The 17,431-nt window shown below is 42.9% G+C and overlaps 1 protein-coding gene across 13 annotated transcripts in view; it reads right to left on the reverse strand.

Moving 5' to 3' along the window:
* Positions 1-17,431, reverse strand: part of LOC128688939 (titin homolog) — a 748,574-nt gene that overhangs the window by 613,285 nt on the left and 117,858 nt on the right. For 10 of the 13 annotated variants that reach the window (XM_070085630.1, XM_070085627.1, XM_070085626.1 and 7 more), the window contains 3 exons: positions 16,508-16,636; positions 15,540-15,587; positions 7,142-7,366 (listed from right to left, as the gene is read on the reverse strand). In XM_070085630.1, coding sequence (XP_069941731.1) covers positions 7,142-7,366; positions 15,540-15,587; positions 16,508-16,636 — 402 coding nt within the window. The remainder of the gene's footprint in view (positions 1-7,141; positions 7,367-15,539; positions 15,588-16,507; positions 16,637-17,431) is intronic. The other 3 variants (XM_070085628.1, XM_070085621.1, XM_070085629.1) reach the window with 3 other exon arrangements.

A 17,431-nucleotide genomic window follows, 5' to 3' on the forward strand; every position in this document is an offset into this window, starting at 1 on the left:
AGTTGCAGAATAACCTTTGAACTCTGGTTGTTTATACTTCTCGACATCAATCCAAGCAATTTGTCAGCCTTATTACGGACCTTTAGGCATACATCCCGGCTTCCGATTTCTGCTTGCTATAACTTCCAAGTCGTTTTCATTATCTGTATTATCAGGAGGCATCGATCTTAGTCAGTTTGCTTACAATGAGTAACAATAAAGAGGAAAATAAGTAGGTCCTTTCAGCGTTGTATTTTATGAGTGGCAGTACACCGAGATTCTTCACTATTACTTAAAACTTGTATAATATGGCCTAATCAGACAAAACCAAAAACCAGCTGAAAGCAGAGAAGTCGCAGTCATTTGGAGAAGTATACAAAAATAACCCACGTTTCATGAATGACTCCTGCCAATCCATTATGAAAATTATTAGGAAACAAGCCAAATCTGACCTAAAAAAAAATCTACAGGTAAAAATGTCTGATCTACCACAGGAATAAAACACGACATACTAGTAAATGTCTTTGGGCCAGCACAATTCTACTTATCATATAGTAATAATAAACTTTGCAAAAACATGTATAAGTTTTTATCTTCATATGAATATCAGCCGAATGTGGCAAAAGTACTACCAAAACAAACACACAGATGAGCTACGATTCAACCCCTGCAACCACAAACAGGTCTATACATGCACACACCTTGAGCAAATGAAAATCAGGAATGGTCTCTCCGAAGCCTATGAAGATCACAAAAGTTACTCTCTAAGGAACTAAAGGACCTAAGTAACTACAGCAGCTTCACGGGAAGTGCTATTCAAACTTAGTCTGTCACAGAACCACATGAAGCACTGATCAAGCTTAGTGACGTGCAGCACCACCAGAGGTGCTCAAGCTTAGCTCTACGCGAACAGCATTCAGTTTTCTTCTAAACACTGCTTTTATTTGTGGTATGTTTTAACGAAGTTTTATACAAATACTCCAGTGAAGATCTTATGTTACATAAGTTTCTATTTTCCTAATGATATAAATAAAATTTTACTAACAAAAGCCATCAGTTTAACGAGTATAATTAGCTTGGCATTTCTTGGCTACGCTGCCAAGCAGGTGAATAAGGCCACTGTGTATAAAGTACACGCTGGCTGTAAATACTGAATCTGATTCATTCATTCCAACTCATTGGTCAAAACAAACAGGTAAGGCGGAAAGACCCTGGACGGAGAACCAGTCTTAATAAAAATGGGTCCCGCACTTAACCTTGCAGTGACCCTGAATTTGGATCTTCACGTACTATCCTGACATGTCACCTTCTGCTCTGCAAAATTTAATTTACTCTTCAATTTATTATTGTTTTTGAACGATGTATCAAATAGTGTTTGTTTACTTAAACAATGTTACCTGTTCAGTTAGTTCGTCGTTAATGACTACACTTTATCGGTATACTAGCATCAACAATACTTTAGTCTCAACAAAAAGGGATTAAAGCAAACTTAAAATGTATATTATACAGAGATGTACACCTTTCGGTGATTATACACTTACCTGTATAAGTAAATTTAACTTTTATTTAAATCTTGCGATTTCATATGAATTTAAAAATTACTGGTATTGAATTGTGTGTGTGTGTGTGTGTGTGTGTGTGTATGTGTGTGTGTGTGTGTGTGTGTGTGTGTGTTTATATATATATATATATATATATATATATATATATATATATATATATATATATATATAAAGCGATTATTATTATTATTGTCATGGAAAATACGAAACCCCCAACAATCAGCCAAATCATAACTTCTTTAATACAAAAATGCAGTTAAATTACCTGGGTAACTATGCAACCAAACAAATCACACAACACCTAGGAACTTTAAATCATTATAGTTAAAAGAAAAGAGTAGGTGTATTTATTGAGATCATGTATCAATCTTAATTTTGAGATGTAATATATTTTAGTACTAAGCATTGTTAAACTAAGCTGGGGTACAAGTATCTTGGGTCACTCACCCAGGAAACAAGATCTCCCTGGGTCCTTCTCCGCTAAGATTCATTTTCCTCGAGAATTCACACCTTCCGTCAGTTTCATAATTCACCAACATTCCTAGTTCACAAATTTACTCTGTGCCTGACAGCCGGCTGTCACAAATATTTAGTTTACCAGTAAAAAAAAAAAAATACGACCACTGCGAGGTGACTCAGAGCTCCTTGAAGTCATATTTAACTAGTGAGCGAAAGATGATAGGTTTTTGTTCATATTGCCTCAACTCTGCATAATTCGACTTTGTGTTCAACTTTTTACGACTGGCAACCAATGTCATTCCCAAACACCTTCCTTGCTACAAGATTTATTTTTTATTTATGTTTTTTCTGGTCCTTAACAGAGATATACATATATTAAGGAAGGACTATAATAAACAATATTCTCTGCCAAATTTTGTCGCCAAAGCTAAATATATATGGTGCAAACTGACTTTATAAAGTATTATAAATGCTATTAATGAAACGTTAAACATTTACAAGCAAATTCTCGTTTTCATTACTCTATATCCACACTTTGAGTTATATTTTTGGGTCATGTATAACTGATTTTCACATACATATATATCATAAATTTCAAAAGCAATAAAGACAACTACTTTTTTTTAATTTTAGAAGAGTACCGGCAAATGTGTGACTTCGGAATTTCTCTAGGACATTCTTCATGGTGTCACAAAGGAGGTATTTGAAAAAAGATTTACTTGTGACCCCGGACCCATCACTAAATACAAGAAATAAATGAACCCCATAGTGACGCCCTGCATATGAAACATGACGCCCAATCACAAAGCAGTGAGATACAGGGCCCGTCAATGACACATAAGGCCCCATTACTCGACAAAAGGTGACACAAGAATTCAAAAAAATAAAAATACGTGGCATGTGCCTCAAATGCCTAACAGATATCCCGTCATGTGACACAAATGACGCATAATGCCCAATGCCTGGTACAAGTTACATATGCTCGTACCACAGGATATTGGTGAACACACATCTGGATCACCTCATACATTTTTTGTGTATGTGAGCTACATCGTAATATAAATGTGCAATAACGACCGAACTCTGAAAACAACAAAAGAAAAACAAACATAAATTTCCGCTTCTCACTTGTATGGAAAATGAATAATGAGGCTTAATATAGCAAAATGCAATATCAGTTTAAGTTAGAAAATCTCTCATAAAACTTAAAATATAATTCTACTTACATCCGTGAATTTATTTTTCAGAGTAACTGTTAAGAACTGTACCCTATACTTATAGGTACATTTTTTTCCGCATTTTTTTTAAGTATGCATTACTCAAGAAGCAAGGTAACTATAAACGTGTAACATCGTATCTTGCCATGACATACATGCCTCTCGCTTTAAGTTTAATTTACTCTTATCAAAACATGATATGCGTAAGTTGTAGTTATTATTGATATTACTGCAGTCTGGAATATAATACTTATCATTTTCTTCGAATACGCAACGTCTTCTCTTTATGATCATCTTTCATACGAACAACTCCATTGACGGGACAACGTGCAAACCATGTATATATTCAAGGCGGAACTAGGCTGAATTTGAAATAATATCCTTGAACATCATATAGCATCGCGTGAAATTTAAAACTACTAGAATTTATAATTTCTTAGCTCCCAATAACTCATTAAAGGTCTTCAAGGTACCCTCCCCCCTTTCCCGCATGAAGGGTCTAGGAGACCGCATGCGGCACTTATAAGGCAAGTTAATAACCCCTGAAGCTTACGATGCTACGCTACTTAACACGTAATCTCCAACTAGTGAAGCTCTGATTTTGCGTGAGTAACTTCTACTCTGGTACTGACTTTTATTTTGATACAAAAACTTTGACCCCTGCAGACGACCCGCTGTAACGTCATGGATGTGTCATCGCAGGGATATCTGCAATGAAAGGCCAGACAATAAGGTACCTAAAGGTACAGCAGTGATAGTAGCAAGCATTCAAGAACAACAGTGCTTAAATATTCAGCCTTAAAATTCGCAATTGGCTATTAAATACGTCAAAAAAGCAACTTTGGCAGTAAAATGACTAGGAATATCATGTCCATCACACCATATAATAAAATAAATATTTGTGTATTTTTTGCCATATCGGTCGTTTCCCATCAAAAATAGAATGACGCAAAGAAGAAAGCACATTCCCCATCATTCATTCATAGCTGTCTTGCCAGAAGTGTGCGATCACCACTAGTGAAATGACTCCCCAAACCGCAACTTCCTAACCCTCCTTCAGAATATAAGCACTGTACTCTGCATATGAAAAATAAAAAAAAAACAATCTGACAATTTCGTATCATTCTAGACAGTGATTGATGATGGAGGGCCATTAAGTTAATCATAACAAAAAAGACAACGAGTTTTAAGAAAATACAGAAAATACCTTGCTTAAACTTTGATTATTAACAGTTTAACGTGCATTTTTTAACATATAGAACTGTATAGGGAAGGACGATCGAGTGATCAGCTCAATAATTTCAGGTAGTCTTCGTATCATACAATGTCTTGTGTCGCCCACTGTCAGGCCTTCCCGTTTATGTAATCTTCTTAGCGATTAATTATAAGTAAATTTAAGTAAACATAATCTAACTTAATTTAGTATTAAACTTTGCAAGACCCCAAGATTGCTCATAAACTGACCATACATAAATGAGTTGAAAACGAACGACATATTTTGAAGAAGAGTTACAGTTACACAAGTGTGCATTAATAACATTGTGTGAAGGGGGCCATGGATCAGCAGCCACACAAAAGGCAGGATTTACAGTGGTTTTCGCTACTGTGTCGTGTGTACAATGTGTCTTATTATAGGCGGACAGGTGCACAGTTCTGCCAGTGACGTCACCAGCGTTACACCTGTCTACCACAGCTACATTTTACGTTTTTTTAACTCTCAGTTTAAGTAGGTTGGCAGCCAGCCTCTGTCACCTTGGTGTCCCTGGACATCTCTAGTGGCCGCCTCTGTCACCTTGGTGTCACTGGGCATCCCTTGTAGCCACCTATCACACTGATGCACTTGGGCATCTCTTGTGATCGCCTATCACCCTGATGCCCTTGGGTATATTTTGTTTGCCCGCCCAGTTCACCCTGGCTTTCCTGGGTCTGTCGTCCTGCCCCTGTTATCCTGGAGAACGTAGGTTTCATAGAAATAACACTTGTGCAACTTTACTGTGAAAACGTTTCACCAGCCAGTGACTTCATCAGCCCGATACAGAGAAAAAGTGGTGGAATATAAGGAGGTTGAGGCAATCAGTCCCTTATCCTGGAGATATGTTCAGTCCATCAGTCTTGATAGAAGTGCATCATATGCACAGAAAATAGGTTTAAATATTGGAGGGAGGTGAGGCAAAGCAGTTGGAGGCGGTGTCAGTGGTAGACAAAATCCACTAGTGAAAGTCACAACAATAGGTTAGGCAAGCGTTAAAGAATTCGCAGCATCAAGATTCCAAGATGTTCCGCCAGAGGATTTTCTCCGCTTGTGACGCCGCCTCCAACTGCTTCGCCTCACCTGTCTCCAGTATATAAACCTCTTCGAGCATATGCTGTACTTTGATCAAAACTGATGAACTGAACACCATCTCCAGGCTGAAGGACTGATTACCTCAAACTTCTTCACAGCTTCCATATCTTCTTTTCTGCACTGCACTGACGAAGCCACTGGCTGGCGAAGCGTTTCCACAATAAAAATCAGTGTCTTATTCATTTAAGTGTCCATCTGCCCGCCCCCGTCACCCTGGAGCTCCTAGGCGTCCGCCTCCCCGCCCCTGTTACCCTGCACTTTATGTGTTTACACTTTCTAACCAGTTCTTGTTCTCATCTGCTATCATTTGTAGCAGATGGGGACAAGGGCTATACTGATTTTTGTTATGGTGGAGGAAGGATTCTGTCAAGGCTTGGAGTGTGGGATCACAGTTGGTGGGCGCTGCAAATATTACTTTGCCCAGTTTGTGGTGGATCTGAGATCTTGTTGAAGCCACTATATCCTAACTGCTAGCTTGGATGTTATTTCACTTATTTCAGCAGCTATTGATGTTATATGAACAGGTAATAAACCCATGGTAGAATACTTGATACTCTCATTGGCCTACTGAAGTCTGCTCGCAAGAGCACAGATTTTACTACCATATGTATGAAACCCATCATGTGTGATGCAATATGAAACGGAACCGTATGTAATTTTTGTTCCCATTACGTAATTCACATACAGAATAGTGTAGCCAGTATTCTGTGGGTTTTCCCATACTCTCACATAATGCAGGAGAGCCACACATTACATAAAGTATTCCAACAATGTAGACACATTACATATAGTATTTAAACAGTGTACTTTCATACAGAGTAGGGTGCACACTTTATGCAAGATAATGCCAGCTGCCACATGTCAAAACAAATTAAGAGAATAGTATTAATATAATCCAAGGCCATGGAATAGCCCTGACCTGAATTCCATCAAAAACTGTTGGAATTAAATGAAAGAAAAGCTTCATTCCAAAATCATATCATCAGTGTCATGCTTGACGCAAGAGAAAAAAAATATTTCTGGATTCCATAAATGGACTCTACTTACTTTAAAAAACTGATTCTATGCCTCACTGCCTGAAAATAGTAATCAAAACATACGGAAAGATAACCAAATATTGAATGGTAAGTGAAATTTGGTTTCTCTTTCTATCCTGTTACTAGAGATTTCCTTGTGATGTGACAGAGGCGCAACATTATTTACGGAGCCAACATATCCTCGTGTATCCTGAAACTCACTTTACCATCCACGAAAATATAAAAATGAATTTTGAGTAAAGAGCATCACAGGTGTACCAACTCCTTAGAATTTTAACTGTCACTGTTAAACCCAATTCAATCTGTTGCTATTATATTCACGAGGAAACACTAAACTCGTAGGGATCATACAATGCATGGGGGAATGGAGGATAATCGGTTTGAATGTGAGGATAGATTTAACTTCTTGGATGAAATCCTTCACCTGCGTCAAGACACCCTGCTTAAACTGATTCAAGTATGTCAACCTATCAAATAAATCTACAGGATATGGGACTGTGATAACAGATTAACCAAGGACTGAAGAATATGGGAAGTACTCACCGCCCGATGTTGCAGGCGAGGGTGTGCTATCTGGGGCTGCCTGGGCGTTGTCGATGTCAGCCACGTCAGAAGCGGGCGGGGTGGCACGCGAGGTTGCTTCCACCCCCCACTGTGTCTCTGAAGTCACCGTCGACGCCTGTGATGCAGATCGGCGGCTGCTGCTGCGGGGAGGAGCTGTGGGGAAGTCCTCTGCATCTTCCTCCAGCTCCATGGCATCAGGGGCAGCTGTTACACCAAGGACAACACACACATACTTGATTATTCGTTAGTTACCTGGGTTCAGAGAACGTTCTGTGTTATGTTGGAAACTTTAGTACTGAAACCACGTGTCTGCTGTAAGATCCTGGTACTGCTACGTTAGAAATAAAAAAGGGCAAAAATATGTATCAATGTTTATTAATAAACAGTTGCCGACACTTCAAAATATTAAATGCTACCAGACGAGTTAAAAACGTGAGGAATTTAATAAAAAACTCACAGCATTAAAAATAAAACTCGAACAGGCGAATTTGGACTACCTGAATGAAGCAACACATCAAGCTGTATGTAGCAGCACACCAAGCACACCGTAATTTCCAGCAAGACTGACACAGATAATTTCATAATGATTCATTTATAACAGAGAACAGCAATGCAGGGGAGGACAAAATGGAACACTTTCACTGGCAGCAAGAGAATTAGACGAATACGTTTAAGTAGCGCATGAGTAACAATTAGGAGGAACGAGCCTCCACCACGAGTGGGTTTAGCACTTCATAAATAAGCAGGAAGCAGCAACCACGCCGTGACACGGTCACTGGCTAGAGGAGTGGTCTCCATGCAGACATGTGAGCCTATCACATGTTATGGTATGGGACAGCAGACCAGGTAAGGACCGCACCATCATGCAGTACAACAACTCCTATTAAGGAGGCCACAAAATACGCAGGATATACATCTTAACAAAATTCACTTGTAATTAAGTAAATTCAGCTGAGGACGAAGAACGACAAAGTATAACATTTGCTACCGGTTAGCGAAGGATATATCAGTTAGCTCTCCATTAAATCTCTATCAGTGACCAAAGATTAAACTGTAAAATGAGTAATGAGCTGTTGAAACAGGCCTTGATTACATAGCTGCAGAAATTATGCACCATACATTAAACCAGTCACAATTCTTTGACTGGCTAAATTATTATTATAATCAAAAAGAAGCGCTAAGCCACAAGGACTATACAGCGCTGCAGGGCAGGAAGGAAGCGAGGGCATCAGGTGGCAAAAGGGAGATGAATGAGTAATAGGTTACGGATAACAGCGGGGCAGTGGATGGTGAAAGGGTAAAGGGCAGCAAGAGACTGAACTAGAAAGGGCTGAGGGGAGTGCGAAAAGTATCATCAGAGTTTGTGGAGTAAATCAGTCGTTGTCAAGAAGTCAATGAGAGAGTCAGGATTAAAGGAGGGTCCATCAGCAAGAAGGGAAGGTAAAGAGAGAGTAGTAGAACGAAGACGACGTTGGAGGTAAATTCTGCGTGCTCGTTGATAGAGAGGGCAGTCTAACAGAATGTGGCTAATCGATACTGGAACTTGACACTGCTCACAGAGAGGAGCAGGGTGCCTTTCCATGAGATACCCATGAGTAAGACGAGTGTGGCCAATGCGAAGGCGGGAGAGAGTGGTCTCCCAACCTCGGCACTGATGACAAGAAGACGGCCAGTAACCTATGCTCGGTTTAATAGAATGAAGTTTGTTACCGAGCAGAGTTGACCAACGTTGTTGCCAACGGGTGCGAAGGAGGGTAGCTATTGTAGCAAAATAGTCAAGAAATGGGACACCTCGATAGGAAATTGGTAGGTCATGTACTGCTGACCGCGCAGCAGTGTCTGCCTGTTCATTGCCCTGTATGTCGACATGACCAGGGACCCAACAAAAAACAATATCTTTATGTTTGGTAGAGATACGGCGTAGCCAAAGTTGGATACGGAGAACTAGGGGATGAGATGTATCAAATTTTCGTATAGCCTGTAGAGCACTAAGGGAGTCTGAGACTACTACAAATGATGACATAGGCATAGATGCGATACGAATAAGTGCTGCAAGAATGGCATACAGTTCAGCAGTAAAAATGCTAGCTGAAGAGAGTAAATGTCCCCGCACGACGCTGTCCGGAAACACTGCTGCGAATCCGACGCCGTCTGAAGACTTAGAGCCATCTGTGTACACAGCAGTGGCATGAGAATGGGAATGGAAGTGATCAAGAAAAAGAGAGCGGGAAGCCACCGTAGGCAGTTGAGCTTTCGAGCAAGGGAGTGAGAAAGAACAGACCCGAACAGCTGGAACTTCCCAGGGGGGTAGGGAAAAGTGAGATGCTACATGAACATATAAAGGTGGTAACTGAAGGGAAGACAAGAGTGAATGTAGGCGAAGAGAAAAGGGACGGAGCAAACAGGGGCGGCGAACGAATAAAGAATGTCTACTAATATCGGTGACGATTCTATAAATGGAAGGATTGTGTAGATCGTGAGAGCGTACATAGTAGCGAAGGCAATGGGCATCACGGCGATCAGACAAGGATGGAACATTCGCTTCTGCATAGAGGCTCTCAACAGGGGAAGAGCGAAAAGCACCAAGGCACAAACGTAAACCTTGGTGATGGATAGAGTTAAGGCTAGAGAGAGTAGCAGGAGAGGCCGCGGAATAAATCTGGTCACCATAATCGAGTTTCGATAAAACGAGGGCTGAATGTAGGCGAAGCAGAGTTCGACGATCAGCTCCCCAGGAAAGATGAGCAAGGGTTTTAAGAAGGTTTAGCCGGCTGTGACAAATTGCCTTCAGAGAGGTTATGTGAGGTTTCCAGGATAACCGACGGTCAAAGAGAAGGCCTAGAAACCTGACTGTATCACGTTCGGGGATACGGGAGCCATAGAGGTACAAAGGATGATCGGAGATAACAGAGCGTCTAGTGAAAGTAATTTGGTGAGTTTTGGTACTTGAAAATTTAAACCCATGCGTGGTGGCCCAAGTGGAAACACGGTCGACCGCATGCTGGAGAGAAGCTGCAATAAGATGACAGTCAGCGCCTGCACAAGCAATAGCGAAGTCATCAACATAGAGTGATGACCAAACATTGGGTGGAAGAACAGAGGCCAAATCATTTATAGCAAGGAGAAAAAGTGTTGTGCTTAGAACACATCCCTGAGGGACACCTTCAGCTTGGACGAAGTCCGGGGAAAGAACATTATTGACTCGAACACGGAAATGTCTGTCAGTTAAAAAGTTCTTAAGGAAGGATGGTAGATTGCCTCGGAGGCCTAAGGAATGGGCCTGGGCCAAAATATTATACCTCCAAGTTGTGTCATATGCCTTCTCAAGGTCAAAAAATATGGCAATAACTGAGTGATTATTCGCAAAGGCATTACGAACATACGTATCCAAGCGAAGTAAGGGGTCTATGGTAGAACGACCCTTACGAAAGCCATATTGACTAGCGGAGAGACTGTTGTGTGTCTCTAAATACCACATTAAACGTCGATTTACGAGACGTTCCATCACTTTGCAAACTGCACTTGTAAGAGCGATGGGGCGATAGTGGGAGGCATCATGTCCTGTAGTACCCGGTTTGCGGAAAGGGAGAACAATGGCAGATTTCCACAGCTGGGGAAGAACTCCTTGTGCCCAAATAAGATTGAAGAGGTGTAAGAGGACTACAAGGGCTGACCGATGTAAATGTTGTAACATACGAATATGAATGTCATCAGGCCCAGCTGCCGATGATCGGCAAGCTGAGAGCGTTGCCTCCAGTTCTTGAAGTGTAAAAGGCACATTATACTGTTCTTCTCCGAGAGAAGAAAAGTCCAAGGGTACTAACTCTCTGGCAGACTTTGAGGAAAGAAACGAGGGGCATAGATGGAGCCCTCGGGAAATACGGACCAGATGTGTGCCAAGTTCAATGGCAACGTCGAGAGGGTTTGCTATATCAACACCAGTGACCCGTAGAACAGGAGCCGGGTCAGGAGAGTATTTACCACTCAATTTCCTCACTTTTTTCCAGACTGCACTCATAGAAGAAGCAGAGGTGATGGTGGAAACATAGTCTCGCCAACAAGTGCGTTTAGCTTCACGGATGACACGGCGAGCGATCGCACGCTTCTGCTTAAAATCAACAAGTCTCTCAGCGGTTCTATTGTACCGGTACCTGCCCCATGCAGCACGTTTCAAACGTACTGCACGAGCACAAGCAGGAGACCACCAAGGCACGCACTTCTGAGAATGCCTGCCTGAGGTTTGGGGTATAGAATGTGAAGCTGCGGTATAAACTGATGTCGAGAAGATGTGTAGGAGCTCATCAATGGAGGATGAAGAAGGAACCTCACTAAAAGCAGTGAGGTGTGAGTAAAGATCCCAATTTGCCCGATCAAATTGCCAGCGAGGGTTACGGGAAGGAGGTGAATAGGAAGGAGAAGTAAGAATGATCGGAAAATGATCGCTGTCATGTAAGTCTGGTAGAACAGACCAGGTGAAGTCTAGTGCAGTGGAGGAAGAGCAGACTGATAGATCGATGCAAGAGAGAGTATGAGTACGAGGATCAAAATGGGTGGGAGTACCCGTATTTAAAACATGGAGGGGGTGAGAGGCAAGAAAAGCCTCCAACTGAATGCCACGTGAGTCACAATGAGACCCCCCCCAGAGGAAATGGTGGGCATTAAAATCACCAAGTAACAGAAGTGGTGGTGGTAAGGATGAAACAAGAAAGGCAAAGTCTGGGATAGAAAATGCTCGAGAAGGAGAGAGATATAAAGAACATATTGTAAACCACTTATTCAAGTGGATACGGGCTGCAGTGTAATGCAGCGAGGTATGGACAAATAGTTGACAGTACGGAATATCATTGCGTAGAAGAAGGGCACTTTCATTAAAGGTCCCATCTGAGAAAGGATCCGAAGAATACAATAAATTATAGCCTGAGATAGGTTGGAAAACAGCCGAGTGTAATTTTGGTTCTTGTAAGCAAGCACCAACAGGGGAAAACCTGGAAAGCAACATCTGAAGCTCACCCCGATTACCCCTGAGGCCGCGGATATTCCACTGTAAATAGGCCATGATTGGCGATGAAGAAAATATCAGGAATCTGTAGGTAAAGGCACCTACGGACTAGAGGGGTTAGAAAAGTCAACGTGTGGTGGCATTGGAAGATGTTCAAGTAGCGAAGGAACGGAGCGTTGCGAAGAATGGGGTTGTGAAGATGGAGGAGAGGGAAGAGAAGGAACAGGAAGTGAATCAGTGTCCATTGAAGGTTTAGTCTCTGCAATATATTCTGAAATGGCTTCAAGTGTTTCTGAATTCAAAGATGTATGGGAAACCATATTGGAGATAGGAGGAGGAGGGTGAGTAAAGATTGGGACAGTAATGGACTGTACCAAAGTAGAGGGGGAGGGAAAAGTGTAAGGGACTGGAGATGAAGTGTGGGGGGGGACAGAAGAGGTAGAAACCTGGGAGGTGACAGAAGAGGGAGAAACTTGGGAGGGGACGGGGGTGGAAGGCATAGTACGAGGAGGAGGGTGAATCTCCACACTTGTAATAGAGCCAGAGAGAGGGGAAGAACTAGGTACAGAGACTGGAAAGGTAACGTGTGGAGGTGGAAGAAGGGAAGGAAGGGGCAAAGAAGATTTGAGCAATGTGGATTTTTTGGACTTCTGAGTAGAGGGGCGATTGGTATTAGGTGTCGTACGAGGTCTTGTCGATACTGGGGCTTGTGAGGAAGGACGCGAAGATGTGAGAACAGACTGAGTTGTAGTCGGGACGTCAGAGCCAAGGACAGCAAAAGGATTAGATGCCGTAATGGCTATGGGAGGGGTAACAACAGAGGAGGCTGCAGAAGATGGGACCCCAGAAGTGGGGGGATGTTTGGAAACACGAGAATAAGAAACACGGGGTAGTCTCCCTTGGAGGCGGAGATGAGTAACTGCCATAGCATAAGGGAGACCTTCTGCCTCTTTGAGGCAACGGATTTCACGTTCATTTAAGTAGACCTGGCAACGGCGGGAGTACGAAGGGTGAGCTTCATTACAATTAAGGCAAGATGGAGGTTGACTGCAAGATGTATTAGAATGGTTGTCGGCACCACAGACTGGGCATTCGGCCATAGATCTGCAATATTTCGCTGGGTGACCAAAACGCCAGCAATTTCTACATTGTTGCGGTGTAGGTATCACCTTTCGAACTTGTAACCGATGTCCCGCGACATATACAGAGGACGGGAGTTCTCGGCTGTCAAAAGTTAAACGAGCCACATTGCAAGGGTAACGTCTCCGCCCCCGGGCAGGAAGGACATAAGTGTCTACTTTGAGGATTGGGAGATCCTGGAGTTCCAGCTGTTCAAAAATGTCATTGCCACATGACTGGAAATTCTGTTGGACTATGGTATGGGGCAGAATGACAGTACCACTACAAGAATTGAGAGAAAGATGTTTTTCAATAGTGATAGGAGTAGTATCGATATTCGAAAGGAGAGAAAGATCATGAGCTTGGGTAGCATTCTGGACAGTGACGATGCGCGTACCGCTCTTGAGAGCGTGAAATGAAATATCTCTGCCAACATGACGCAGGAGCGCTTTGGCAATACTATGGTCAGAAAGGTAGGCAGAAGAAGAAGTTGGTCTTAAAGTAAAGAATTTAGTCCATTGTGTGGTCCGAAACTGAGCGTGGAGAGGGAGTGCTTGACGTGTCGGTCGTTTCCGAGTAGAATGGGAAGGTAACGACGGAGCATCATCAGGAGATTGACGTTGGCGTTTAGGAGTAGGACCGGAGTTGGTCCGGCATGAAATGGGTGGGCGATTCGAAAATTGCCGTACCGTAGAGGGAGAAGCCGGAAGCATAGTCAAAGGAGAGCGGAGTTCAGACAAATCGAAGGAGTCAGTCGAAGCCCCGGTACCTGAAGCGGGTGAGGAAACAGCACCAGCAAGAGGTACAGGGGCATCAGGAGTGTCCGAAGAGTGATCTAAACACAAGGCAGGGTCAGAATGGGGTGCGGTATCAAGAAGGGGCCCGGGGGTAGTGGTTTCATGGACTAGGGCTGCCATGGTTAGGTTACTCCTTTGCTTTTTGTTTTTAAGAAAAAAAAAGAAAGAAGAAAAGAAAATAAAAACAAAAAAAAAGAATAAAAAAAGGGGGGAGCGGGGAGGAATAGTTCCCAGGAGGAATGAAAGGGCCGGAAATCTCCCTCCGCGCCCAAGAGGACTCGACACCGCTAGTAGCGCAGATGCAGCATGGAACCCGTGCCATACCCTACCCTTCATGCCAGTAAACCAGCAATCCGGGATAGCAACCTCACATCTGCCGAGCTACCTTGGTGGACAAAAGAGAGGGCGGCCAGATATCCGCCACAAAGCATACCTCCTCCAGCCACCACCCCCCGGAATCCGAAAGGTGGCTTCCAGAGATACACCCGTCGCCCAAAAGACACCCAAAGCTACTCCGGGATACCGGAGAGGGATCGGGACATCCCTAGGCAATCCAGATTCCACGGCAAACTACGCCACCGCCAAGAAACCTCAACGGAATGGGATCGACCCCGGTGTCCTTTCCCCTACCTAGGAACTAGCGCGCCTGTGGGAGAAATCACGAAGGCTAAAAAGAGGAAGGGAAAAAGGGAGGGGTGAGGAGGAGGAGGAGGAATGGAAAAAGGGGAGGATGGGGAGGATGGGATAGGGGAGGGGAGAATGGGGGGTAATTAGGTTCGGTCTGAGGAAGAAGACCGACAGGGCTAATTCCTCAGACCAAGAGCCTCTTCACCACGCCAAGGAGCCCCCCTTGAAGAGGTTGACTGGCTAAAGCTTCATCTGTTTCAGTAATTCATTAGCAAACATGGACTTTAGTAGTCAGGTGCTCATTATCTAGCTTGTAGGGAAATAAATTGAAAATTCTATAGAAACCTCGATAAATTTCGAATTATCTACTGATTCTCAGCTTAAAATTAGCAAATACTAGAGCTGTCAGCTGGCAACTCATTAGCTGAAAATTCAGTTAATAGTGGACATGCTAGCATCCCATTATACAAGCTAGAAATTAAGATAAATGGTTTTAAGTAGTATGGTGATACTGCCAACCTGTTCACAGACACACACATACAGTTCAGAACATTTGTTAAAGAAAACGTTTCGCCATGAGTGAACTACTGAAGTCACTCTCGATAGAACGTTAAAAAAGTTAAACCTTTAATAAATGTCCTGAGTTGTACACAAGTATCTTTGTCCACAAGTAAGACATGATTGAACCTACTAGCTGGTCACTCATTAAATTAAATATGCAAACCAGTTCAATAGGCTAGGCGCCTGTATATCAGGCGGGAATCAGCTTAGCTTTGGCACAAGTTAGGTAACGTGGAGGGAAGGAGAGAGGTAAGGACATAGGATCCATCATTACCTTCCGTCCTCTGCCGTTTCCTCCGGCGGGCGGGGGTCGGGCTCCACCCTAGAGGCAAGACCAACTGTGTTATCATCGTGGAACTTTTGCACACGCACCTATGCTACAATATTCCTGGGTTCTTGAAACAGTAAGAACGAGCACCCAGGTGGCAAGTGTAGCCCAACGCCAGAAGTAAAGTTGTCTGTTAATTAGGCTACAACAACATTCAGTGACAAATTAACATCAGCATTCACACTAGATAATGGAGGGTTGGCCCAAAGAAATTTCTGCCAACACCTTAAAAATATGCAGGTACTGTACTAGCCTAAGAGCGTTTTGCAAATCTATACATGGCATTAGTGTTGTTTGTCACAAGCCGCTAAAAGAAGTACAACAAACAGTAAAGTTTACGTGTTCTCATCTACAGAGATCAATGAAGGCAAAGCAACACCAACAAGAACAATACTGTGTTCGCATATGTTGTCTTCCTGTGTCACAACTATACCACAAATTGGAAACGAAAATCTAACGACGTTTCGATTCGTTGACTTTTCACTCAATTTGCGGTTACTTGCGAATTTCTTTAGTTATGGTATTATGACTTTCATTCGCCTTCCTTTCTCCTTACAAACCATGAACATCACACCTCAACTGAGGCCTGGTTGAGGTGTGGTGCTGAAGACACTTTTTCTCTTGATTTTTTCCTCTTCTAAGCTGTGGCACGACTGGCCCTGGACACGTGGCCATGGTGGCCCTGATATGTGACTAGGGTAGTCCTGGGTACCTGGATAGCGTGCCCTGAACACCTGGCCAAGTCACATAGTCTGTGTGATTAGGCTAGAAATAGTAGCAATCCCTCGATGTATAGTGTATGAAGAGTGGTGGGTGATGTGTGTATGAAAAGTGGTACGTGACGTGTGTATGAGGAGTGGTGGGTGAAATGTGGGTTACATGAAGTGGGTGAGCGGGTGGCATGCGGGACGTACCAGGAACTGATGACTCCGAAACCAAGGAGGCCCAGGAGCAAGAGCGACGGCTCCTGGGCCACGGGGTAGGAACCACGTCACACCCACCCTCCGCCCCCAGGGTGGAGTAGGGAGACGCATCATCTGCGCCTGAGGAAGAACAGGCTGGTCATGCTGAGACCTGCTGCAGGGTGGTTCATGCCTTGTTTTCACAAGAAAGGGATGCGAGGCGAGGGACATGAAATCACAGGCCTAATAGTACAAATAAACTAATAATGAAATAGAACAGAAAATAAGACGAGTACTATATATTTCGGTTTGATACTGATGCCCTCTTTAAGGCAGAAATAACATAGTAATCGTGGTTTCTTTTGTCTCCCCGTGGGGTTATTTGTCCCACTGGCCAGTGTGTTACGTTGTTGTGCTCGTAGCTCTGCGTGTTCGGCTCCGGCGGCCTGAGAGTCGTACAAAGGCAACAGCTGGGACAAGTACAAAAGGGGAAGGGGAAGGGGAAGTGAAAACCTATTTGATACTACACATAAATTACGACAGCATGAACCACCGCACTGAAAATTCAATAAAATTTACATGATACCTTGTTAACTATTTAAATGACAATTTGTAAACTAAATGCCTGCACTGTTGAACGATTTGCCTTGTTATTTGCTGGTAGACAGCTAATAATAATCCAAACCATCAAAGTTATTTGTATAATGGTAAAGAACATTATAATGGATTATGCAAACTTAAAATGCATATACTAAATGTTGGGTCTTTGGAAATATAACCAGTTGATATCTACTGTCGTCTGAAGAGCCCCAGTCTACTAGTGACTGATCTCTATTACAAACAGGCAAAAAAATTTTCTCAACCACATAAAATAATTCAGATTACATTGATTTGTGTTTCTTGACGTATTAAACTGGCCAAGTCCGTTTCTATGTA

Source organism: Cherax quadricarinatus, chromosome 16, assembly GCF_038502225.1.
Source record: "Cherax quadricarinatus isolate ZL_2023a chromosome 16, ASM3850222v1, whole genome shotgun sequence".
Classification (NCBI taxonomy): domain Eukaryota; kingdom Metazoa; phylum Arthropoda; class Malacostraca; order Decapoda; family Parastacidae; genus Cherax; species Cherax quadricarinatus.